The 26071-nt window shown below is 37.7% G+C and overlaps 3 protein-coding genes and 1 non-coding gene across 4 annotated transcripts; 2 read left to right on the top strand and 2 right to left on the bottom strand.

Moving 5' to 3' along the window:
• Positions 1 to 2380: 2380 nt before the first annotated feature.
• Positions 2381 to 3547, bottom strand: LOC136982207 (uncharacterized). Its single transcript, XM_067278642.1, has one exon. It carries the CDS (start codon positions 3545 to 3547, stop codon positions 2381 to 2383), a length of 1167 nt encoding a protein of 388 aa, XP_067134743.1.
• A 10604-nt stretch (positions 3548 to 14151) lies between these two features.
• Positions 14152 to 14257, bottom strand: LOC136982287 (U6 spliceosomal RNA). Its single transcript, XR_010881869.1, has one exon. It is a non-coding gene; the product is annotated as a U6 spliceosomal RNA (small nuclear RNA).
• A 577-nt stretch (positions 14258 to 14834) lies between these two features.
• Positions 14835 to 15476, top strand: LOC136982206 (uncharacterized). The gene has a single exon (XM_067278641.1). It carries the CDS (start codon positions 14835 to 14837, stop codon positions 15474 to 15476), a length of 642 nt encoding a protein of 213 aa, XP_067134742.1.
• Positions 15477 to 21298: 5822 nt separating this feature from the next.
• LOC136982274 (histone acetyltransferase KAT7-like) lies at positions 21299 to 23864 on the top strand. The gene has a single exon (XM_067278752.1). The coding sequence runs from the start codon at positions 21425 to 21427 to the stop codon at positions 23333 to 23335; it is 1911 nt and encodes a 636-aa protein (XP_067134853.1). The 5' UTR covers positions 21299 to 21424; the 3' UTR covers positions 23336 to 23864.
• Positions 23865 to 26071: the final 2207 nt, after the last annotated feature.

The raw sequence follows: 26071 nt of genomic DNA, 5'->3' as shown, positions 1-26071 counted from the left end.
GCAGTTGAAGAGTATGTGGTCACTATCCTCCCACTCAGCCAGCAAGCAGGTACAATGCCTGGTTCCTTTATGAAGGAACCGTGCCACTGATGTTCCCGTGGCTGGTGAGTAGCTGCGTTAGTTCATAAGTGGGGATTAGGTGACTGAGCTTAATACTGTCCTTTATGGAGGGTAGGAAACCATACACAGTTCTACCCATGTTAATGCTGTCCCAGCATTTTTGCCAGCACATGGTAGCAAAGCTATGTACTTGATTAGCTAGCCAGCTATAGGAAACCTTGTCGTATGAATACATGTGAGGATTTGTAATGCCCTTTTTGGCAAGAAGGTCCGCTTGAATGTTTCCCTTAACTCCAGAGTGTCCCTTGATCCAACTGAGGGTGATGTGGGTTTGCTGGATGTTATCCAATGTGCTGCGGGTGTCTCATACAATAGGGAGGATTAAAGTTCTTGTTCCAGACCTGATGGAGAGTGACTCTGCTATCAGTGTTAATGGTTATCCTTTTACTTCTGAGAATCTTGGGGGTGTTGCGGATGTATTTAATTGCCTTCAGAATAGCTAGTGATTCAGCCTGATTGTTGGTACAATAGTTCTCCAACCTGAAGTATTGTTGGTGTAGTGTCTTGCCATTCCGCCCGTACACAACAAAGGACCCACCCGTGCCCAGTTCAGAGTGGGAACCATCAGTGTATATCCGAATGCTGCTATCATCAGGAGACGGGGTCCCATTTAAAAGAATATCACATCTGGGTTCTATAGCAGGGTGCGGGTGGCTAATATTATAGTTGATGTCGAGGCCTTTGTTAATAATGAAATTTGTCAGTTGGGGGATGAAGTCCCCTTCAGCAAAGGAAACCACCATCTTGTTGTAATGGTCTATAGTCACCTCTTTTCTGACTAATCTTTTGATGTTGTGAAGGAGGTGCCTCTCAGTAATGTACAGGTCTATTGGCATCAGGTTAGAAATAGTGAGCAGCCCATTGGTGGGGGCCATCTTATAAGCCTGGGCAATAAAAAGGGTAGCCAGCCTCTGAAGCGATAGAAGTTTCTTGCTGATATGGGCAGTTTTTACCCTATGGCCCCAGACTTCGCAGCCGTAGGCTGCAATTTGTTGAGTGACGGCTATATAAGTGGTCCGCCTGGCTTTAAAGCACAAGCCCCACTTATTCCTGGAAATGGCGGCAAGGGCATAAGTAGCATTCGCAGCCTTCTCATAAACACGGAAGATATTTTCCTTCCACAGCAGTGTTTGATCAATAGTAAGACCCAGATAATTGATAGCTGTGGTGTGCTGAATTTTATGATCTATAATTTTCACAGACAGTGGTTTCTGCAGGGGATTCCCTTTAGGGAAAAGGATGCAGTTGCATTTCTTGAAATTACAAGAAATGCAACTGCAACTTATTTTTAGGTTAACCTTGTCACTCCAGTCTTGTACCTGTATTAGGAGTTTACTCATGTCTTCTTGCAGTGTCTGTTGATTTGGGTGGGACATCATTATAATGGTGTCGTCCACATAGCCCTGTATCACTGTGTTGTGGGGCTTGCCTTTCTGGATTTTTAGGAGCCCATTGTATAGGATATTCCACAGCAGAGGTCCTGATTTGGATCCCTGCGGGCACCCCCTACTGATGGGCCTGTTGTAAATCAGCTTTTCACCATAATAGTATGTAGCACTGCAGTTGCTCAAGTAACTATGAGTGACTCTATAGATATTGCCAGGGCAGTTGGTCTCTCCCAGTTGGTGCAGGATCATTGGCCACCAGGCGTGGTTAAATGCACCTTTAAAGTCCACTGCCACGAGAAGAGTGTGCTTACCTTCTTTTTTGGCAGAGGTAATGTAGTCAACCAGGTTATCTCGAGTGCTTTTCCCTTTGGTAAAACCAAATTGTAGTGGGTGGAGGAATTTCTTGTAGTGTAGGTGAGTTTTAATTCTATTAATGACCAGAGTGTCAAGAATCTTTCCCAGGAATGACAGAATCGGTCTAAAGTCTGATGGGGCTTGTGGGATGTTCTTCTTGTTTTTTGGGATCAGCTTAACAGAGGCTTGTTTCCAGCTTGCTGGAAAATGCCCAATATCCAGGCATTTATTAAGGATGACTTGGAATGTGGTGGGTAGGGCTTCAAAGGCCTCTTTAGCCATTTTCCATGTAATAAAGTCTGGCCCTGGGGCCTTATTGCTTTTTATATTGTTCACCTCCCTCAGAATCTCATTTGCCAAGAACAGCCTGTCATTGTGGTCATTGCAGTAGTTGAGGGCGCTTTCTCTGATTGCTTTCTGGTGATCTGTATCATGAATTGGGTTATCCTGAAGAAAAAGCTCATCCAGGATATGGCTGCCGGTGTCGTAAATGGAGGTCGTGAATGATTGCCCATTTGCTATGGTGGGGGTACACTGCTGGATTTACCTTCACTACGTACCGTGTAGTAAGGGACTGACCAGGGGTTGTCCCCACACTTATTTGTGCAAAAATTTTTCCATGACCTAGTCCTGCTTGTGTTAATAAGATGTTTATATTGCTTGTAGCAGTCCAGGTATTCCAGCCGTCGCTGCTCTTTCAGGTATGGGTCAGTTTCCTTCCTAAATTTGCATTTACACCTCCTTACCTCTTTCCTCTTTTTCTTCAAGTCTTCATCCCACCAGGAGGCATCCACCTTTTTAACAGTGACCTTAGTGGTTAGGTACAGAGCCTCATGGATAGTGTTAGTTAGGTCAAGAATTATGTTGTCTAGATCCTCTTTAGAGTTGAGGTTTATGAACGGTAGAGGCCTCCACAAGCTGGTAAGACAGTGTTTGAAATGGTCCCAATTTGTCCTATTAATTATTCTATAAGTATTCCTTACCTTACCACCCTTAATAGAGGTCAGGATATAGCTGTGATCACTAGCTGAAGTGATGTCCAGAGTACTGCAGTCCACTTTCTGTTTAAGGAGGATGGGATTCCCCAGGCTAACATCTATCCAGCTTTCTCCTGTGCTCGCGGAGAAGGTTGGCAGTGGGCTGTCATTAAGTGAGGTGAGGTCATATGCAGCCATAAACTCACATAATAGGTATCCTCTCAGATCCTCTACTGAACTATGCCAAAGATGGGATTTGGCATTGAAATCCCCCATCAGTAACACAGGATAACCATGTAGGCAGTTCATGGTTGTACCAAGCTGTCCAAGGGCATTCCTGAGGTCTTCAGCCGGGGAGCAGTAAAAGGATATGATGTAAAGACTAGGCTGATCAGTTTCCACTTTCATTGTGGTGTAATATTGGGTACAGTGTTGGACCATGAGATGAACCAATAAGTCCTTATTATATATTACCAGGCCAGATTTAATTACACTGCTAGAGTTTGCTAATGTGAGCACCCTACTTGAACCTAACATGGCCACCTTGTTGTTCGAGATGTATGGCTCTTGAATAGCAAGTATATCCACATTTAGGTCATGGACCATTTGAAGGGCTTCAGACGATGCCACCTTTGACCTTTGTAAATTAATCTGTAAGATGTTGAGAGTGTCTTTAAAGACATGACGTTGTTGTTTGTTATAAGCCATTATGGTATTATGCGGAACTGAGGCACTGATCGTGGAACAGTCGGAGTCCATTATTTGTACTGGGTTATCCAGACCTGATTCACCTTATAGCGCTGTAACATTTGACAGCTTTTATCAAATGCATTATGGTCTGTCGGCAAGGCTTTATTTTCTGTGACTGTTTTATTAAACTTCTTACAGTTAGTACATACTGGGACCTTTCCAAGGTTCGGGCACTCTCTGAACATATGCCTCTTGGTACAGTGTGTGCAGTGTTGCTTATCCAAACAATAGTGTGACGTGTGTCCTAAACCAGCGCAGTTATAACACCTAATAATATCTAGATAATCGTCGATCCTGATAGAACTCCACCCAAGATATATTCTCCTGTCTTGCATGAGGGCATTTCGTATATCTGGCCTGATGTTCAGTATGATATGTCTCGCTTGGGAGTCATTCTTAGGACAGAAACTATGTGACACAGTGGTACCTTCCTTGAACCCCTCCTCAGTTGCGATTACTGCCAGATGGGTATTCTGATCATATATGTCATTTATTAAGTCTTCCTCCTTCACGCTATCTGATACGTTATATAGAATAACCTTTGGGACTTTCTTATGTTTTTCTATTAGCTTGATCTTATCCGTTAGAGCTTCCTGGGATTGCACTGCATTTATCAGGGTTTGTAGGTCTTTATCCTCATGGACCTGTATTTTCAAGTCCCCACTTGGGAGGGGGCAAATGGATTTGATTTTGACCCCTAGTCTTTTGGGATCCACATGTGTTTGGAGAAGGTCAAGAATCTCCTCGGGGATAGGAACCGGATCATTTGGGTTCATAATGGCTGAGACAATAACCTCGTGGTTTATATTTTTAGGGTTTTTGATCCCTTCCAGCACTGCTGACTTTGCTGCAATAAGCTTGGTAGTGCTACTGACAGACCTTGGATTACGTTGTACGATGGCTGCATAAGTTTCTCAAAGGGGTTTTTGGCCTGGGTTGGCAAGAGCTTTGACCTTCTCACATAGCTCTAAAACCATGCCGAATATTTTATTGACAGCTGCATGCATCTTAACAGCTGCCTCTTTGACAATGACGCGTTTCTTAGATTTTACCGAGATATTAGTATTTGTCGGAATGTTGTTCATTATCACCACCAGTTGTTCATTTATGGACGTAATAAGGTCCTCCTCCATGAAGCTATTGTTGGATATTTCATATATTTCACTGTCTGCCATGTTGACACCAGTAGAGAGGCACAGCACAGTAACACAGATGAGAATCCCGAACTAAAAGAATTTGACGAGGTGACACAGAACGAGCCCAAAGTTCACTTGAGCCGTTTAGCTAAGGTAAGCCGAAAGGCTTACGAAAAGTCACAGAGTACTAAGACAAGTCAATGGTAAAAACCAGTGGCAAACCAAAAAAATACTTTGTGCTGTACACTATGAGATGATGCAGATAAAAATACACAGAGAAGTGCCCGACAAACAACGACCCGCCAAACGGCTCTGAAAAACGCCGATCAGCTTAACACTTGGCCGCAAAATAACAGCCCGAACAAAAACCATGGCATGGAGAAAGATAGGGGAAGTGACCGAGGTGCGCCCACTTGAAAAAGGAAATGGCAAACATGAGACCGGAAACCACCAGGAAGCCGACGCCGAACGGCTAAACATCCGCCAACCGGCTAGAGCAACCATGTGGCTACAACAAGCCTTTGTTAATGGTAAAGAACAAATACGTAAAATTCTCCGTGACCGCTTAAGCTAGGCAAACTAAGTTTATACACCATTTTACTGAACGTAATAGCTATAAAACACCATCGACAGAGTAGACCGGAAACACAAGGGGGCCCGATGGGGCCTGAACAAAGCCGAAAAGTTCAGACGTCCGTAACTCGAAAACCGCTGCTTCGATTTTAAAAAAGTAAACACTTACAGATTCCTTGTCAGATTTGCTATCAACAATATATAATAACCAAACGTAACCGCAAAATAACTAAAGTTATCGCAGTCGAAAATGGAGCACAGTTCACACACATGTAACCCCCGGCCGAACACGTGATCTCTCCTGTAATTTTATACATAAACACTTGGCTCAAGTCAAAGATAAATCTTAAATTTTTGTAACTTTATTTTATTATAATTTATGTTCTCAACATTCTGACAGCAAGTCATTTACCAAAGTTCAGACTGTTCAGCATGCTGATCAGTCTAATAATTTATAAACATATAAAATCCTATATAAAAATAATTTGTAAATAGGAACATAATTATATTTATAATATTAACAACTTGAAAGTTGCAATAGCAATTGTACAATGAAATTTGCAAACAGAATATTTACAGAAATTTATTTTATGTTTAAAAAAAATTTAAAAATTATTACAGAGTAACAGTAATTCAGCTAAAATATTAATTTTTATTTCATTTTGTTTAGAGACATCATTTTAAGTTTAAAATACAAAATTTTCATCTATTTTTATATTTTATGAGTAATTATTTATTGTGACATGGTCAAAATGCCAGGTTGCAATTTTTTATCATATTTTTTAAATTTAAAATATATCTTCTCCACCTCAAATTAGCAGTGGCTTGCTCCTGTACATCATACTTTTCCTTTATCAATAGAGTCATACCGATCATCTATTAAATCCTTTCAGGGGAAGACTTTTGAATTGAAATAATATGACTTCTGGTTTACATCAAAAGTTTGTATATGTTATGGACAAAGCGATTAATACAGGCATTATGAATAATGACCAACAAAATTGGGCATTGTAATAAATTTCAATAATTTATCAAATTGACTAGTCATTATGAATACTGCTATCACCTAGTCGGCAAAGTGATGATAATAAGTTGAGGAGTGATAGTGAAGATCCTTACGTAATCCGTTGCGATCTTTACGATGATCCGTCTCGAGTTGGTTTTTACGACTCGAGAATGTCCGTACTATGGTTCGAGGAAAGCTACACCTCCACACTCAGTCCAGTGAATATTTACACTTTATTTACAAAACAAATATTTACAGGATGTACAAGTTCGACAACATTACATACACTATGCAACAAAGATGTGGTATCTCACGTCAGCTTGTCTATTGGGGACTGTTATACTCCGGGGAACTCAGGTCGCTTTTCGGAGATGGCTCAACCGCGTGGCCGTCCTGTCTCTGCACTAACCCTTCTCAGAGGACTTTCTAAGAGGAGAATGCTCTCTATACACCTCAAGGCTTACCTAGTGTCAGAGACTACCACGTATCCGGTCTCTTGCCCTTTCTCACCGTTTCTCTCGTCACCCTTACCTTTTAAGGGATTCTACGGCGACCACTTGCGACCAATCGGTTCTTCTTTTCCCCTGGGAGCTTCCAAAGACGTCCGCCCTACGCCCGACGACGTAGCTTACAATCGTGTCCGTCCCTTGTTTACGTTTTACAAGTCGGCCAACACGTGGCAAACACATTGACGTGTACCATAAACGGAGACGCTACTCCCTTTGTTCTTTCTGGCCGTTTATAGCCCCAATGCCAGGTGGGACTAATTATCTCGGTCACGTGGCTTTTCGACCTAGGACGCTAAAAGCAGACCTTTACAGTGATCATACGACATATGCTAGCCAATGGGCACTCAGTTGCGCGTGTGTATTGCATTTAGTACCAAATTTGATGGCAGTCGTGACTGTTTGTGCTCTTGACAGATTCCTCCTGGAGGGGAGCTGCCGACAGGCTGCCGATTGTTTAACGTCACTAGTTATTTATTCACGGTAGTTCTTAAACACACGTATCAATAACTAGTATGTATCAATATCTAGTAACGTTAAACAATCGGCGGCCTGCCGGCAGCTCCCCTCCTGGAGAAATCTGTCGAGAGCACAAACAGTCGCGACCACCGCCAAGATGGTGCACATGGGTAAAAATTTGCCATTTAATTAATATAGTTAATAGTACTTAGTTTTAAAAGATTATGTGTTCTTTTTAAAATACTTTGAAATAATTCACAAAAAATAAATATTTCTAAATGAAATAAGTGGAGGTTTTTTAATGAAATGTTAAATTTGGTACTAAACACGATACGCACACGCAACTGAGTGCCGATTAGCTAGTGTATGTCGGATGATCATTCCTCAACTTATTATTATCATTTTGCCCGACTAGGTGATAGCAATATTCATAATGACCAGTCAATTTGATAAATTAATCAATATTTATTACACTGCCCGCCCTTTTTGGTCATTATTCATAATGCCTAATTAATCACTTTGTCCATAACATATACAGTTAATTGGAGCCCCCTTTCCATAAGCTTTCTGTATCCTCTCTCAACTTTCATCTATCTAACTTCTTTCTTGAGATTAAGGAAGGACAGATGGACGAACAGACGACAGTGGGAATTTATAGGTCTACAATTTTTCAAATTGCAGCCCAATTATATTTATATATGAAACTTAAATAAAGCTGAATAAATATTCAAATAGTCTTTCTGTATAATCATTTTGAAATAAACTGATGTTTTCTACTACAGACTTCTTTAAATGTTTAGAATATTTTAAATTTAATTTATAATAAATAAATTATACTTACTTTCACTTTTACACTATAAATTCTTCTGTTTGCTCTGTAAAAACATTTAGTCTGACATTCAGTCAAGTTTAGAATATGACTGTTATCCACCTCATTCAAATTCTTGAACTGAAAAAGAATATTAACAATTCTGAAATTATAATAATCCACTCATTCATTAGTTAATATATAATAATAAGAGTTGCCAACCATCTTCCATTAAACTGTATTGCCCTCCATCTTCCATTAAACTGTATTGCCTTCCTGTCCTCCTTTGAGTACAGCTTTGACTGTTTGTCCTTGTTTAATTTAATTTTATTATATCTGAAATACAATTTGCAGACAATGTTTCAATATTTTCTTTTCCTATTCAAAAGCAAGTTTCGCCTTTATCATTCAGTAGAATAAAAAAAGACAAAGACACTACTAATAAACAGAGTTGAACAAACAACAAAATTTAGGGACTCAATTAGGATGGCACGATGTAATAATTCTGTTATTGAGTTTAAAGCTCTATTTATTGTCTATTTAATGCTTTATAATTTACAATTAGTCAACAAATATCTATAATAAACTATTTTGTTATAAATGTTCTACACTGTACAATATCCACATAATGTCCTCTAGTTTCGTACAAGTTGAAAACCCTAATCACAATTATATTAAATATTATTCATACTTACTTGATAATCATATTTCTTTTATAATGCTGATTAAAACAGGATTTATTGAATGGAAATAGATTTTCTCCCAGATATCCTTTGTTACAAGAGATACATTGACGACATTTTGATTCTCTGGAGATCTGTACTGAATATGACACTCGTGGTCAACGCTTTTAATGACAATCCCTATGGCTTATCAGTTGAACTTGAACAAGCCAGCCGAAATGAAGTCCACTTCCTCGACATAAATATCAGTGTTCACGAGACAGGCCTACACACTTCTGTTTACCACAAACCATGTTCCACCTCCACATTCATCCCAGTAGGCTCATGTGACCCGTTCCCCTATAAGATCGTGGCATACAATGCTTTAATTAACAGGGCATTTTCTCATTCTTCTACCACACAAGCACTTGCCGTGGAACTTTTACATATCCAACACCTTGCCTCTTCCCATGGGTTTCCGATGCTTACACAAAAATTGATCAATCGCTACCACCACGCACACTCGCAACACACCATCCCGACCGACCACCACAATAATAACACCCCCCCGACATGATACAACCGTCCCTAACGCACACAACGAAGTAAAACGGATCCCTATCACATTCAATCCGTACCTAAAAACACTCTATTCCGAGATAGCCAAGAAAAGACACATTAAAATCGCTTACAGGAGATGCCCCACGATCTTTGACATCCTTCGCAATGGAAAAGACCCCCCTAAACAGAACAGGCTCCCTGGTATTTATAGCATTCCCATTAATTAAGGACAACAGATTTGATAGGAACCTCATTTATATAGGATCCACAAAATGCTCCTTGGAAGTCAGACTCCAGGAACATATAGCGGACATACGTCATCAGAGAATTACTTCCGCCTTCGCCGCCGATCCGGACATTGTGGCGGCCTTCCACCAGGCGAAACTCCTTCGCACTACGTCACACAACGAACACCTTAAGTGGCTGGAGGCCATTCAAATCTACAAATCGTCCCTCAATGACAACTGCATCAATTTTAAGGATGAATTGTCTCTATCGACAGCTTGGCATACATTGATAGACTCCGACCTTTAAGGTCATGTTGGGTCAACAAGACGAATGCGCAAGCATCTCATGTAACACCTTAGTATTGTTTCCCCCCTTTTTTCCTTTAACGGTTCGCTCTGTCCCATTAGTAATTCAGTCTCACACCTGAAGAAGAACTCCCAGCAGTTTGAAAACGTTTGTGGTGATTAACATCCTTTAATTTTTATTTTTTTATATCACACCAGTTATAGGTTCTAAGTGTGCAGAATTTTACACATCCCACTGTTCTCCAGTGCAGTTTAGTGTTTAAAATTATTTTAAATTCCAAATTATTTAAAAATTGGAAACTAATTTTCGCCATACATGCTACTGAAGTGAGAAAAATATTGTTACCTCCCCATAAATAAATAATACGATGTATTTGCTAGTGTAGAAATGTTAACAACGTGCTAGTGTTGTTCATGCTTTTTTCTCATAGCACCACCTCCATGCATACGAAATATTAGCAGTATCTTTCGCATTAATACAGTTGCCAGTTAGGCCGGCTTTATATATTTCCAATGCTTCCAGGTTGTGAAGGTGTTGAACTTGATCTGACATTTTTACCAATTTGGTCCTACGGAGGTCAGTTTGTATTTCAGGGTTTGTGACGTAGGCAGCTAGGACGGTGGTATGCCTTTGTTTGGCAATATCATACCCATATTCCTGTATTCTTTTGCTTAGTGAGCACTTCATGGATCTAACGTATACTAAATCTTGCTGGAATCTGTGGTCTCTGAAAGGAACCATATAGACACCCGGTGCTCGACTTTCCTCTGTCCTGTCTTTGTCATTGCGCAACAGCTCATATACTGTGTTAGATCTCTTATATGCAATCTTTGTGCCTTTATGGGTAGCAATTTCTTTATAAATGGAACTTAGGTGTTGGTTGTATTGCACCACTGTGCATGGATGGTTGCTACTATGATTATGGATGTCATTGGGCTTTACCTGTGCGCTGTGTGTGGCGTGCCATTAGTAGGTTGGCGTACCTGCGTGATAAATTATGTATCATGCTTCAACCATACCTGTGCTTTACTGCTATGTTTTTGATGCTCTTTAGTTCTGCCACTGTATCCTCCCATCTAGTGTGGTGCATGTACGCCCTTCTAGTTAGCGCACAGAATGCAGAGATCTTGTAAGGAAAAAGATCCGCAGAATTTGACGGACTAAATATTGGTACGTGGCAAGGTTTGTAATGTATGCTGGTTTGCACTCTGTCTGTCTGCAAAAATTGGACTCTGTAGTTTCCAATTTTTAAATAATTTGGAATTTAAAATAATTTTAAACACATTAAAATTCCAGTTTTGAATTTTATACTGGTCAATAGCCTGACGAAGACCAAGTTTTTGGTCGAAAACGTTAGTTTTTATCTAAAGCTGTTCGTACTGGGACACAAAGAAAAAAGGTTTTTAGTGTGTTGATTTATCCTTCCCAAGGATTGTGCGAGAAGTTGGGAGCCATATTAAATAAAATTAAATACTTTTTGATTGGCTTTATACTTTGCCTTTTGCTGCATATAATTGTGTCTTTAGTTATGTTATCACACTGGCTAGAACAATATGCACACATTTTGTATTTATTACATATCAAGCATTTGTTATTATTTTGATTTTGTTTAATATAACTATGTTTGATCTTAAATTTGATTCTTAGAATGTTTTTCAAATTCCACCTGTTACTGATTAAACTGATAATGATCTAATTCAGAATGAAAAACTTTCTTTCTTACGTATATTTTTTGGCTTCTCAACTAAGCAGTAATAAATAATAATTTATACATATTGTGTCAAGTATGTAGAACTTAATTTAATGTCTATAATTATGCAGACATTTAAAAATAATAATTTAAAAATCTGTTAAATTGATCAAAATTTTTTTAATATTTGAGAAAAAATTTTTCTCTCTAATAAGAATTTAGAGTTTTGTCCACTTAAAATTTCCAAAATTATAATTCTTATAGGTTGTTTCACATATGTCTGCAGTCTGGGGTATCATATAGCCAACCTTGGATCTGCAGATCGATGCAAGTCTGGGGAAATTTCCTGCCGGTCCACAAAAAATTTTGTAGATGGCAGGAAATTTTGCAGTAACAAAATAATAAGATTTTAAACTTGTAATTAATATAAACAGTTTTTATTTGTATTTTTGATTATTGCAATTATTTAAATAAAATTACAATGGTCTCACATGTCACCATGTCTAAGCAGTTTAAATCTAAGAAAATTTATCATTTAAATTTAGCCTTCTGCTGATCCGCAAAATATTATTACTATTTTTGCTGATCTACAAGCATGAAAAGGTTGAAGAATGCCAGTATAGCCTATATCAGGGGTGGTGAACCTTTTTGAGCCCGTGTGCTATATATTAAGCATACCTAGCTTTAAAAATCTTTATGCGTGCCAAAGTTTTAGACTTTGAATAAACAATATTTAAACAAATATGCTTTAATTAGAATAAATGTAAAATTAAGAAATGTAAAAATGTAAAAGCTGATTAATTTTCTCTAAGTCATAATTTTCTTAATTGGATAGAATCTTTCTGTAATGTGAAGTGATTGCATTTAAAGCTTCTGCTGTTGTTATTGGAAGAATCAATCATTTACTATATTATTTCTTTTATAGAAAGAAAGCATGAACAGGTGGCAAAGAACTTGAAAACACAGGAAGTGCTATTAGGCCAACTGCCCTTGCTGAGATTTGCTTTATTCTTTGCTTCTTCAAATAACAATTTTATAAAGCAAAGATGTTTTCATAAGAATAAATTATAAGAAACATTAAGACTAATTAAAGAAACATAATGCAATGAGACATTGCCTATAGCTCTCCTTTATGCTGTACAAAAGAACTAAACTATTTAGAAGAATCAACATTAAATAGAGTAGTTGTAGTTTTTTTAACACATGTTTATTATTCATTGTCAAGAAAAGAGCTGACGATACATATAGTTAGTATAAATAGAAACTAATAAGTTTCCAAAGAACTTGAGTTTGGTTTGGTTTTGATGAGATAAGACAATGCAACACAATTAATCTGCCAAGGGAAAGTACTTATCTTCCAGGAATATTCTATAGGAAACTAGTTCCTATTTAGATATTAGATATATGAAGAGAAACCAAAAACCCTAAACAGCCAGCCCATTGGTAAGGTGGAACCCCATGATCAACTTCCTAGCTGGAAGACATGATTTTAGTGAATCAATTACCAGTGGATTCCTTTAAAGCATGCAAGTTTTGCTCTCCAAAACAAAATCCTAAAGATACCTTCGGAAAAAAAAAGCAACATTTGAAAAATTATATAAAAGGATTAAATAAATAGTTATATTTTTTCAAGAAAATAATTTTTATTGAAATAATTATACTGTTTTTCATTTATGCCACATCACAATATTTTAATCATTTACTAAAAATTAATGTTGATGAACAGAGTATGAAAACAAATCATAAATTTGTAAGAAAAAAATGAGCAATAACAAAATTGAAAAATACTGTTGAAATATATTAACAACCAGAGTTTGATTTATTTAAATATAAATGAATACTTTTTATGTACAGACATCCCAAAACCTGATATATTTAAATTTAATAACAGATGGCACCTAACGCCTGCCAAAAAATAATTTGTCACTAAAGACAAATTATTTTTTATGTACTTTTAATTTAATTTAGAAATAGTTGGTCGTATTTGATACAATATTAGTTTCAACTGATAAAGTTGTTTCCAGCTTCTGATGTTTTGATCAATGTCCAATCTTAAAATATCTTTAAGATGCTTTGTTTAGATTTTTATTCTATATACTAAATTTTATAATGAAAACAGTTAACATGCACATTAATAGCCAAAATTATCTGCCATCATTCCCATAATGCTAATCATTCACCATCCACAAAGACACAAATCTGCGTATATCAATCCTGCATAAAACAAGACCTACCATACTCACAAACTGAATCTTTAATAATAAAATGATTAAGAAATTCAATATTGTAATAGAAAAGTATTTAAAATCATTAATTTTAATCAAATGGATTACTTAACAATTCATATCATTATTCATAATATATAAAAATTATAATCTGTTTATATATATTGAATCTGTTCTGAATTGATACAAATAATGTTCTGTAATGTAATTCTAGAACTGTAAGACTCAAATTATAGTAAAGTTAAGTGTTCTTTCTAAATTGATATCTAGTATCGACCAACTGAAACATAACCCAAACACGGTTAAGTGCATTTGCATGCAATATTATAACAGATATTTTAAATAAATTGTAAACAATATTGTAAAAGAATGTAAATTATAAATAAAATATAAAATAGCAGTAATATTAATTAACTTTTTGATAATTTCCGTGTCATCCTTGCGCAGGGGCCATGCTAATCTTCTCTGTATCGTTCCAATTTTAGAATATGTACGACAAAAGTTGTACTAACTTTTTGATAATAATAATAATAAACAAGGTTGAAAAATGAATTAATAACTGAATCATCAACAGTGGGTAAAGTTTAAATAATGTTAACATTTTTGACCTTGATAATGGGCCATCTCATCTTCAAGAGTTGACAGTTACCCTGGACTTTCCACTTTCAATTGTCTATAGCTGATAAGCTAGCCATCTCCCGACGAGTCAATTCCGGAAGATTTCCATTCCAGGAGTAAAAAATTTTGGGAGATTTGACATTTTTTACTCTCACTTGTCAGCAATATCAAAATGTCTAGTCTTTTAACTCTTTTCATGTACAGGGTGTTGTAACTGATCTGTTGTAACTTGATCGGAGTGTCAAGTCAAAAGCAGAAATTCCTACATACTTTTTGTTTGTCTGAGAGAGTTCTTGTGTAGTTGTCATTCCAGTTAGTTGTATCTGAGAGTGAATAAAGTTAATTGTTAATTAACTATATGTTTTTATGTGAATCAGTGTTGAAAACAAAATCGATATAAAATTGGCGAAGAGGACTAAAATAGAGACTTACCGGCAGAACTTACAATTTGAGATCAAAAGCCGGAAATGTCGATCCCAGGAACATCAACCAGTGGAGTTCGTTTTGAACCATTCAAGATGGACAGCCAGTGGAAAACTTTCAAGGACCACTTTAATTTTTGTTTGAAGGCAAAGCAGATTGAAAATGACCAAGATAAGTGTGCTTTATTTTTTACTGTATGCAGTGAAACTCTACATGAACTTGTAGTAACACTCATAACCCCAAAAGAAACGACACAAGTTAACTTCAATGAAGTACTTAACACTCTTGATAGCCATTTTAAACTGAAACCTAGTGAAATTGTCAAATCGTTCAAATTTAACCAGAGGTCGCAAAAACTAGAAGAAAGTATCAACGACTATTTCAAGGAACTACAAAAAATTGCAATGAATTGCAAATTCTGCACCTCACTAGAGTGCATGTTAAGAGATAGGCTAGTGGCTGATTTAAGGGATAAAGGAATACAACACGTGTTATTGGCAAAAACGGGCACTACTTATAAGGCCATTTCGGATGCAACATTGGCAGCAGAGGTAGCATCTAAAGATGTTAGCCAGCTTGGGTCAGACGGAAACAACACCCAAGTGTATAACTTAAAGGCAGACTACAAAAGAAAGAATGAGCCAGCCATATACTCTGTTTTCGGTACAGTGGGAATCATAACGTAAATAATTGCGGATTTGCTCAGGTCATCTGTAAATTCTGCAGAAACAAAGGGCATATAGAAAAAGCATGTATCACGAAACAAAAGAGTGGACGAAGAAAAATTCCAAGACAACAATCCTCATACCGGTACATATAAAATCCAATATATCTTCTTAAACCTTTAAGTTTCCGGTACCCATGACGAAAATTAACAAATAACTAACATTTTCGATTCTCCTCCGAGATCTTCGTCAGGTTCTTTGACGATTTAAAATGGAACGCGAAAAATTCCAAACCAGGGAAGAAACCAAATTGGGGCACAATGGAAAGAGGTATCCAGTCAGAGAGCCAGAGTACACTGAATTGAGGAACATAAAAATTTGACATTGAACCAGGTAGAGGAATATACATCTCTATTCACCGGGGAAGTAGGATACCACCCTTAAAAATCTTAATCAATATTGAAAACATACCAGTCATGATGGAAATTGATTCAGGGGCTAGGTACACTGTAGTGAGCGAACAGACCTTAAAAGAAATTAAAATCCAGCAAGACAAGTTAGAATTGGAAGAAGTCAAATTACAGACATGGGCAGATCAGAATCTGGAGGTAGTGGGCACTACAATGGTGACAGTACAATTTAAAGAAAAAGTTATGAATCTGCCATTGTTAGTGATTAAAAGAAAATAGACCAGGACTTGTTGGAAGAAATTGGTTTGAACCATTAGGAATCAGACTAAAGGGACTATATCACCAGCATGATGCAGATGATCTGATACAAGAATTCCAGCATTTATTCAATAATTCAGAAATTGGTCTATTTAGAAATGGGGCAGTCAGTTTAGCGATAAATAAAGAAGCTAAGCCTATTTTTATGCAGGCAAGACAGGTTCCTTTTACATTGAGAACAAAGGTATAACAACAGCTGAATTGACTTCATCAGTTAGGAGTTATAGAACCAGTTATAACTTCTAAGTGGGCCACTCCTGTGGTACCCGTTGCAAAACCAGACAGAAAGTGTACGTTTATGTGGAGATTACTGCTGCACTGTAAACAGAGAGGCAATAAAAGTAGATGTATACCCATTGCCGTCCATTAACGATATACTTGCTTCATTATCCGACGATGTTCAATTCTATATGAGTATGTTGCTAATCTCAAACACCAACAAATCATTCTGGGTGAGATTAAATCAGGAATTGGTTTAGCAGAGTTCAGAAGGTCCACAACTGGCTTACAATCCGTATATATAGTAAAATTTCGGGCAACTAGATAATTATGAAATTTTGTGATGCCAAAGATTATAGCTAATACTTCTCTCTCAAATTGTGAATAATTCCTTTCTGCTGGGTGGAGTGTCCTCGATGCAAAGTATATAGGAGCCTCTGATCCATCTGGTAATATGTGTGAAAGTACTGCTCCAACTCCATATGGTGAAACATCACATGACAACAATATTGGTTTATTTAAATCATAATGGATTAATAACGTTTCTGGTGTTAGCATCTTTTTTATTTTTACGAATGTTTTGCTGTGTTCTTTTTCCAGATCCGTGGTTTGTTTTTGTCTGGGAGTCTATATAATGGTTCAGCTTCGGTTGCTTTATCTTTCAAAAATCTATCATAGAAGTTTACAAATCCCAAAAATGCCTGTAACTCTTGTTTGTTTTTCGGAACCTGTTGGATCACTGCAATTTTATTCTGTGTGAGTCAAATGCCCTGAGCATCTATCAAATATCCTAAAAATTTGAGTTGATTTGTCTTGAATAGGCATTTGCTTTTGTTCACTTTTAGTCCAGCTTCTGAAATCTGGTTAAGAATTTTCCTGAACTTTTGATGTAGGGCTTCTTCACTAAGTACCATGATAAGTATATCATCTATCATCACAATTGTCCTTAGAATACCTCCTACGATCTTTTCCACATCAAAGCTTTAAATCCCAAGAAATGGAAGAATTTATACGAAAAAATGGGATACAGCACATATTTACCGCTCCATATCATCCCTCTTCCAACAGACAAGTAGAGAGACAAGTGCAAACTATAAAGAGGAGAATTGAAAAATTACATCACAACCAAGAAAAAAGTGAGGTGTTGCTCCCCAGACTTTTGTTTAGCTTATGCACAACACCTAGTAGCACTACAGGAAAAATGGTAGCAGAACTGTTGATGAGAAGAATATGATCAACTAAATCCACACCTATATAAGCATAGAAAAGAGGAAACAAGAATACGAGAATTCCAGATAGGATACAACATCAATTACATGGTCTATAGCAGGGGTGGCCAACAAGTCGATCGCGATCGACCGGTCGATCGCCAAGCCAATTTTGGTCGATTGCTAGCAATGTCTTGACTTAATGTATTATATTTGTAACTGAACGCAACTGTATGCATGCAGTTATGACTCGACTCATAAGCAGTGAGTGCACTTCGTACTGAAACAGTGTATAAACATAGTATGTATTTCACACTTCCCCCTCCTCACTTAGACTATGCCTATGACAACAAGTCGATCGCGACACATTTTTACGATAAAAAGTAGATCTTATGTGCACAAAAGTTGGCCACCCCTGGTCTATAGAGATGCAAAGAAGTGGAAACCAGGTAAGGTGACAGGGAAAACCGGACCATATACATACATGATAGCTTCACCAGAAGGAACTATAGAAAGGAGACATATTGATCAACTGACAGCTCAAAGCGAACAACCACTCCAGAACAACCAACATCCAGCTCCCCAGAATAATCAACATCAGGACAAAGGACTACCGGTTAGAAGGAGCTCTAGAACAGGAAACCTACCTGCACATCTCCGAGACTTCGTTTTAGAGGGGGAAGATCTGTTGTAACTTGATCGGAGTGTCAAATCAAAAGTGGAAATTCCTACATACTTTTTGTTTGTCTGGGAGAGTTCTTGTGTAGTTGTCATTCCCGTCAGTTGTATCCAAGAGTGAATAAAGTGAATTGTTAATTAACTACATGTTTTTATGTGAAAGTGTTGAAAACAAAACAGGGTGTAATGAAACACCACCCCAATATTTTAGGGCTAGACTCTGTAGTCAAAAATAACCTTAAAATTCTCTATAAACACTTTTCAGAATCTGGTTTGCCAAAAAATCATATTGCAAACCAATTTTTAAACATCTTGCCAAAAAATTACTGCTGTTTGTTTTCCAATTTTGTAATATCAACATTTAGAAACTGAAGCTTTTTATTTTAAATGTTAAAAATTGTAATTATACGTCTGCACCTGCAAAGCACATCTTGAGCAGTTCTCGTAGATCATTCTGTTTAATTTTGTAAGAAATGAAATGTCATTCAAAGTAAATTTACTTGCTCCCAATTATTTTTTCTACTGTAATGTGCTATTGCAAAATCTTAAAGTGAATAAGGCTTTATTTACACTTATTATGTAACTGCCTACTTAGGCAACATTTACTGCCTCAATCCATTAATAGAAGCATTAAAAAAAAAACAGAAATTTACTTTAAAAAACTGGCAATTCTAGTGTTAAATAACAACAAATGCTAAGTCATTTGTTCTCATTTACTTTTATAACAGTTCAATGGCAAAAACAGTTTTACAGGAATTAAAAAACACTGTTATACTTTACAAGAGTTAAATAACTTTAAATTCTTGTCAGATAGTTTTGAATATTGCATACAAAGCCGACCAGCATAAAATAATATTAATTTATATCATTTAGTCATTTGAAACTATTCAGAAGTTATATCAATGTTTTAAGCACCTTAGAAGTCCTGAATCCAATTTCTTTAGAAACATTATATATAGTAGATATAGATACAAAACAAACCATACTAGTTATTAAATTACATAGAGTTAAATAACCTAAATAAATAGGATTTAACAATTTGGAGGGCTTATCACACCAAGGCTGACAGAAAGAAGGACTAGATCTTTTACAACAAAGTTAATCTTTAATAATCATATTCAAATTTAGGTAAGGATGCATTTTGCATACAAGGACCCCTCATCAGCTTACAAACACATGGCACCAACATAATAATTATAACACTAATAGTTAGCCATAAATGCATCCTTACCTAAATTTGAATGTGATTATTAAAGACTAACTTTGTTGTAAAAGATCTAGTCCTTCTTTCTGTCGGCCTTGGTGCGATAACCCCTCCAAATTGTTAACCCTAGATAACTAATCATTCGTCCACACGACGATGCACCTCCACTCGAAAGTGAAGTTCACAAACTTTCCCGTGGCCTTTTTCCGGTTATTCTTTTTCTACCTTAATAATTTGAATAAACAGTGCAGTGTGTGATGCAATTGTGTTCACGCGTCAATTAGAAATTGACTTACGGCCATCCCTGTCGTCCACTCGACGAAAGTTCAATTACTACGTAACTTTGTTGCAAAGGTATGTATGTACATTACATTTATTTTTATTGTTTTATAGGTTGATACAGAATGTTTTTTTTATATTCAGGATAAATTATATCTATTTGAATATATGTCTAATGAAATAATTGAAGACTGGCGATATAATGTGTACTTTTGATACAATGATTATTTTTTTTTCATTTTTGTTATATATATTTTTATTATTTTCATATCCTATATTTTTTATTTTTAGATGGATTTGAGGACACAAGAGGAGCATATAAAACAATGGATTAATTCAGAAACAGAAGACGAGTATGGGGAGGAATCTGACGAATCATTTTCGGGAAGTTGAGGATAATTTACAGGAGAAAATACACTGACACACTAGCAGCAAATCCGATTCTCTGAGTAGCACCTAGGAGTCTGACGATGATTGCATACGACCTAGTAAGAGGCAAAGAACTCAAATAATAAAATCTGATGTCTCTGAAGGTGAGGATATCAGCGTAAATAAGATTCAAAACTCAAATAATCGTAATAGCAATCCACATGTTCGCCAGCCAACTACCCGATTTCTGTATGGAAAAAATAAACATAAGTGGTTGTCTACACCTAGGTCTCTAATAACGTTAGAAACAAAAAAAAATCTGATGTCTCGGCAAGATTTCTTTAGGAAGATGGTAGACCAACTCATGGAGCCCTGGCTACGACAGCGGATACAGACGATGAATTTGAGGCGCAATATCAGAACCACGATACAAAATATTCTAGGTGATGTACCAGTGTAGAAGCTCCTACTCATTCTGCATCGAATCCGTGTAAAATATGCTATTTATTTCCATCGAAAGCTCGACTAATGACAAAACACCGGCAATTTGCAGCCCCCATAATGTAAACATAAGTAGCAACCGTGTGTAATTTTATTTCCTAAATATTTTGTTCTTTTTAGTTCCTACTTACCCATACTATTGTGCCATGTAAAAAGTTCCTATTTTTATTAAACAATTTTTTCATATTAACGTTTTTTTAATGTGTAGTCCGCTCAACGAATGTGTAGTTATAATGTAACTGAGAATTAAGTTTAGTTATCTAGGGTTAATTAAAATCTACAGCTATATTTGCAATAAAGGTACCATTAAATAACCACACTGTATAATTTCCTATATACATTTTTTTAAAAATATTTACAAGTCAAATTTTGGTAAACTTTAACTCAATTTTACTTTAAATTGAAATTTTTAAACTCTAAAATAATTTTATAATTGAATTAATAATTAAATTTCGAATTTTTATCCCCCAACATGACGATATTATTTTTTTCCGCTTGATTTCAACTATAACTTATATAAATATTTAAATAAATTATTAATTCAATCCTTATTTATTTATTTATTTTCGCACGTGTAACTCACCACATTTCAATTTCAAACGGACCAAAACAAAGATGACGTTTTTTGAAAATCAAGGCTACGAGATTAGGAAAACAGAAAGTGGCGCCCTCGATCGAGAATGTACGTTAAGCCTAAATAACGATTGAGTAGAGACTTTGGTTTGTTTCTCCGCTTAAAATTACAATAAATTTCGCTATATTTTACTTTATAAACGAATCGTCATGCCGAAAAGAAAGTGTAGAAGTAGTAGCCCCGTTCACGAGGACAATATTTCTGACGAAAGTATGAGCTCGGATATATTGGCTGCTACACCGGTTTTGACTCGACAGAGATCCAAGCTATTCAAATCCGTTAATGATAAAGTTAACAAGAATTCCAATCACGTGGCCGATAGCGATTTTATGAGTAATGGAGCCTCTTCTGAAGACACTGATGACACTGGGAGTCGCCAGCAGTCTCGAGTGTTGAGGAGGAGGCAGATGAAAGTGGAGAATCACGTCTCGGATTCGGATTCTGGAAGCGAGAGGCAGAGCCCGAAGAGAAAGCGAGGTAAAAACAAACCGTTCGTTCACCCCGTGATCAAGAAGGAAATGCCAAATTCCGAGAGCGAGGCAAGCAACGGTATGGCCCGGTCGTACCAGACGCGGTCCGCGCAGAGCGCCAAGATACCGCTCCACCGAGATGATTCCAGCAGCGAGAGCGGAAGCGAACATTCCGGTCCCGTCAAGAAGACATTCAGGAGGAAGAGGAATCCCGCCAAGGGAAGAACGAACAGGCAGTCTGCGTCTAGTCAGGATTCTAAGCAGGGAAATCAGGAGAAACAGGATAGTGAGGAGGAATTAAAGTGCCAGGTTCCCGGATGCGATTCTAGAGGCCATCTCAGCGGAAAGTTTTTACACCACCGCTGTATTAGTACTTGCCCGATCTACCACAATACTACTCCGGAGGAGTGCGAGAGACGCTATCACGAAAGAATGCAGCGGAAGGCCGAAAGGCAGGAGGCGGCCGAACAGAGTGCTGTCAATAAATTTGGTTTGAGAAAGATGGGACCCACGCCCGATCAGAGAGAACGGTTCCGCTGTTTGATGGAACAGAGAAGAAAACCCGATCCGTCGAAAAATAAACAGAATGGGAAACTGGAGAACGGTCACAATTCGTCGGAAGAAAAGACGAGAGAACCGTCGCTTACTCTGTTAAGCCCGGTTTTTGATTTAGAAATGTTTAGAGAAGCTCAGGCGAGAGCTGCCCAGGAATTACAAGAACAACAACAGAAATCAAAACGCATCGGTATCAGAACAATAGAAATGGGACGATACGAGATGGACGTTTGGTACAGTTCGCCGTATCCCGAAGAATATCAATGTTTACCGAAACTGTATTTGTGTGAATTTTGTTTAAAATACATGAATAGTCCCACCATTCTGCGTCGTCACATGGCAAAGTGTGTTTGGCGTCATCCTCCCGGTGACGAGATTTATAGAAAAGGAAACATTTCTTACTTTGAAGTGGATGGAGAAAAGAATAAGTTATATTGTCAGAATTTATGTTTGTTAGCAAAATTGTTTTTGGATCATAAGACACTATACTTTGATGTCGAACCTTTTCTCTTTTATGTTATGACAGAAAGTGATAGTGAAGGTTGTCATATGATCGGATATTTTTCAAAGGAGAAGAATTCATTTTTAAATTATAATGTTTCGTGCATATTAACATTACCTCCATATCAGAGACAAGGTTACGGAAGAATGCTAATAGATTTCAGCTATCTTTTAAGCAAGGTAGAACATAAAGTAGGATCTCCGGAAAAGCCTCTCTCCGATTTAGGACTCATCTCTTATCGTAGTTACTGGAAAAGTATTCTTCTCGAGTATCTGTGCAATTACGACGGAAAAGAAATCTCAATTAAAGATCTGAGCCAAGAAACTGCAATTACTGCTTACGATATAGTTAGCACTTTACAAGCTCTGGGATTGTTGAAGTACTGGAAAGGTAAACACATCGTTTTGAAGAGACAAGAACTGATCGGAGAATATCTTTCAAAAGCAAAAAAACGTCGGACCGACAGATCGATCGACGTCGAATGCTTGCGTTGGCATCCGTACAACTCGAACAATTCTCTTAGTAACAGATAATATATAAATTTCATTTCTTTTACAGTGTGCCAGTTATTATTATAATTTTACACAAAACAAGAAAAATATTGTATATACCAGTTGTGAAAATTTTCGACATTTATTCATTGGTAAGAGCTATATAATTCGAGTAGAAACAAGTATGTAAATTTCATTATTTTGATTTTATAAATGAATTTTATGTGTAAATCATTTTATTTACTATGAAAAAGTCAGCATTCATACTTAGAGATAAAGTGGACTTTATCTTATCCTTTATATATTTTCTTTGTTTTTCTTTTCTTTTTTGAAATGTGGACTAATATTGAGTGTAATGTATTGTTGTTTGTTGATAAATAAAGCTTTATTATTGAATACTATAAATATACATTAGTTTATCAGAAATATGTACATATATTTAAATCATTTCCTATCAAAATGTGTTCATAGTATATTTTTCAGAGACAATTTTTTAAATGTTGATTGAAAATTTATAAAACATATATTTTATGATTATGTACAACACTGATTAAACAAATGGATATTTATGCTTTTATTCATTAATATTTAATGAACATACAGTGAGATAGATAAAGGAGTAATTACATTGAGAAAGAATTGATTTTAATTCAGTTGGATGTTACAATGGTCAGAATTATCTACATCATCAAAATAGGCTACTAATAAGCAATACGTTTAGGAATAGTATAATATTTCTATTATATGTTAATCCAAATGATAAATATCACGTATGTTATAATAATAGATTCGTTATAAAACTGAAAAAACACTCGTAAACATAAAAAGGGAACACGGTTAAATCGGTGTGATCCGCCATATTGAATCGATAATGCAAACGAGTCCCCCTTGTGGCAATTTGCGCAATCCTTTCTGATGAAATTTTAACTTCTGGTACGCGAATGGCATTTTCAAAGTACTGTATCGCAAATTGCTCAATTTCCGTTCAAGGATATAATTTAACATTTAAAAACAATATGGCGAAACGAACCGATACAGTCGTTTTCTTATCGTTTTTTCTATCAATTAATTTTCATTCATTTAATAAAGTGTTTTTATTTTATTTTATTTTTTCTAAATGGTACAGTTTGAATAAATATTGAAACTACTCATAATTTATTAATCATGATTTTTGCCAACAAAGGGAAGAATTAAGGATATCCCTCTAGTGGCAAAAATCAACAATATAAAAATATTCTTAATTAACAACGAGTCGGAGAGTTTTCCAGAGTTTCGGTTTCGGTTTCAATCGGAACGGATGCCTTTCGTTGTCTCCGCTTTGAATTTGGTTATTTGCGTTTCCAGCCCGCTGACCTAGCACGCTTTCGACGGCTAGAAGTGTTAGTTTTCCTCGCTTCCGTCCCCGCCCCCGTGATAGTCAGTGCAGGTAGGAGTTTTCTTTCCTTTTTCGGCTTTCACTCAGCGTGGAGGTCTCGCAGGCCTCGGGAGAAAAGCCGACACCGCCGGCCGCGGTGCCGAGCCCCGTCCACGCCGATTTTCGTTTCTTTTCTCCGCTCTCAGAGCTGGACAAACTTAGATTCATTCGTCCAGATTTTTCCCCGGACCATCTTTATACCGTCTTTTTGGAGGGACATGATCCCCTCCATCGCCTACGTCCGGCAGACTTGCACGCGGCGCTCCAACCGCACTTCCCCCACCCAGACCTACTCACAGACATCAGATACTCCCGAGGGGGATTTCTCATCCTGAAGACACGGGACTCCCACACCGCTGAGGCGGGTTTCCAAATCGACACCCTCGCCGGATCCCCTGTCCGCAGTCGACTGGCCCCGGACTCAGCCCTCACGGCATACCTCCTCCGGGGGGTCGACCCCTTAATAATTGTACAGGATATATACGAGGACCTCACAGCGGCCGATCACCCGGTCATCGAAATTCGCCGATTCACGCGAACTGAGGACACCATTACCCTCCCAAGTCCCAACCGTCTACGTGTCGGTGGCCAGAGCTGTCCCGATCGACTACATGACAATATTTCATCGGCGCTACCCATGTACGCGTTACATCCCCTGGCCGCTCATGTGTGGACGTTATCTATCCTTCGGTCACTCCGCCCGCACTTGCAGGGGACGCCGCCGCTGTCCCAACTGCGGGGCTGACCACGACCCAACTAACTGCACCACCCCTGACAGAGGGTGCATGCGCTGTGGGGGGAAACACAGCGTCGACTCCCCAAACCGCCCGATCTTTCGCCATGAAGCACAACTTCTAAAATTCAGTGCCCTACAGCGCGTTTCATAGCCGAGGCGAAGCGAACCCAATGCGGCCCCCCCGCACCTTCGCTCAGGCGGCAACCACCGCCACCAAAAATGCGCAAGAGGTTGGTGGCCAGCCTCCTCGCCGGTCTCGCGATACAACCGGCTCACCCAATGGCATGCAGGGGAACCTTACGACCCTTCTACACCGAGTTAGGCAACTCGAGTCTACCGTGGCAGCTCTCCGAGCGGAGATACGGAACCTTTGTCAAACTGCCCGCCCACGATCACAAACGCCCATCTCGACATCGCCCCCACCTGACCGACCTCTAGGTCCGGAACAGGCAACGGCCACACCAATACCAAACAAACTCCCTTCCCTCACGGCGGAAACAACAGCTGACACATAACGAAAAAAGAAAGGGACCAAACACAACAAACCAACCACAACAACGACGCCCGACACGGACGACCCATGGTCGGACATGGAATCCCAATCGGCTCCAGGTCCATCCCATGCCCT

Source organism: Centruroides vittatus, unplaced genomic scaffold (assembly GCF_030686945.1).
Source record: "Centruroides vittatus isolate TY-2023 unplaced genomic scaffold, ASM3068694v2 contig_817, whole genome shotgun sequence".
Lineage (NCBI taxonomy): Eukaryota > Metazoa > Arthropoda > Arachnida > Scorpiones > Buthidae > Centruroides > Centruroides vittatus.
This window is presented reverse-complemented; position numbering and strand designations above follow the sequence as displayed.

What these genes read in the sequence shown, in the direction of transcription:
- LOC136982206 (XM_067278641.1), top strand. Translation starts at nt 14,835, where the DNA reads ATGTCGATCCCAGGAACATCAACCAGTGGAGTTCGTTTTGAACCATTC.
- LOC136982274 (XM_067278752.1), top strand. Translation starts at nt 21,425, where the DNA reads ATGCCGAAAAGAAAGTGTAGAAGTAGTAGCCCCGTTCACGAGGACAAT.
- LOC136982207 (XM_067278642.1), bottom strand. Translation starts at nt 3,547, where the DNA reads ATGGCTTATAACAAACAACAACGTCATGTCTTTAAAGACACTCTCAAC.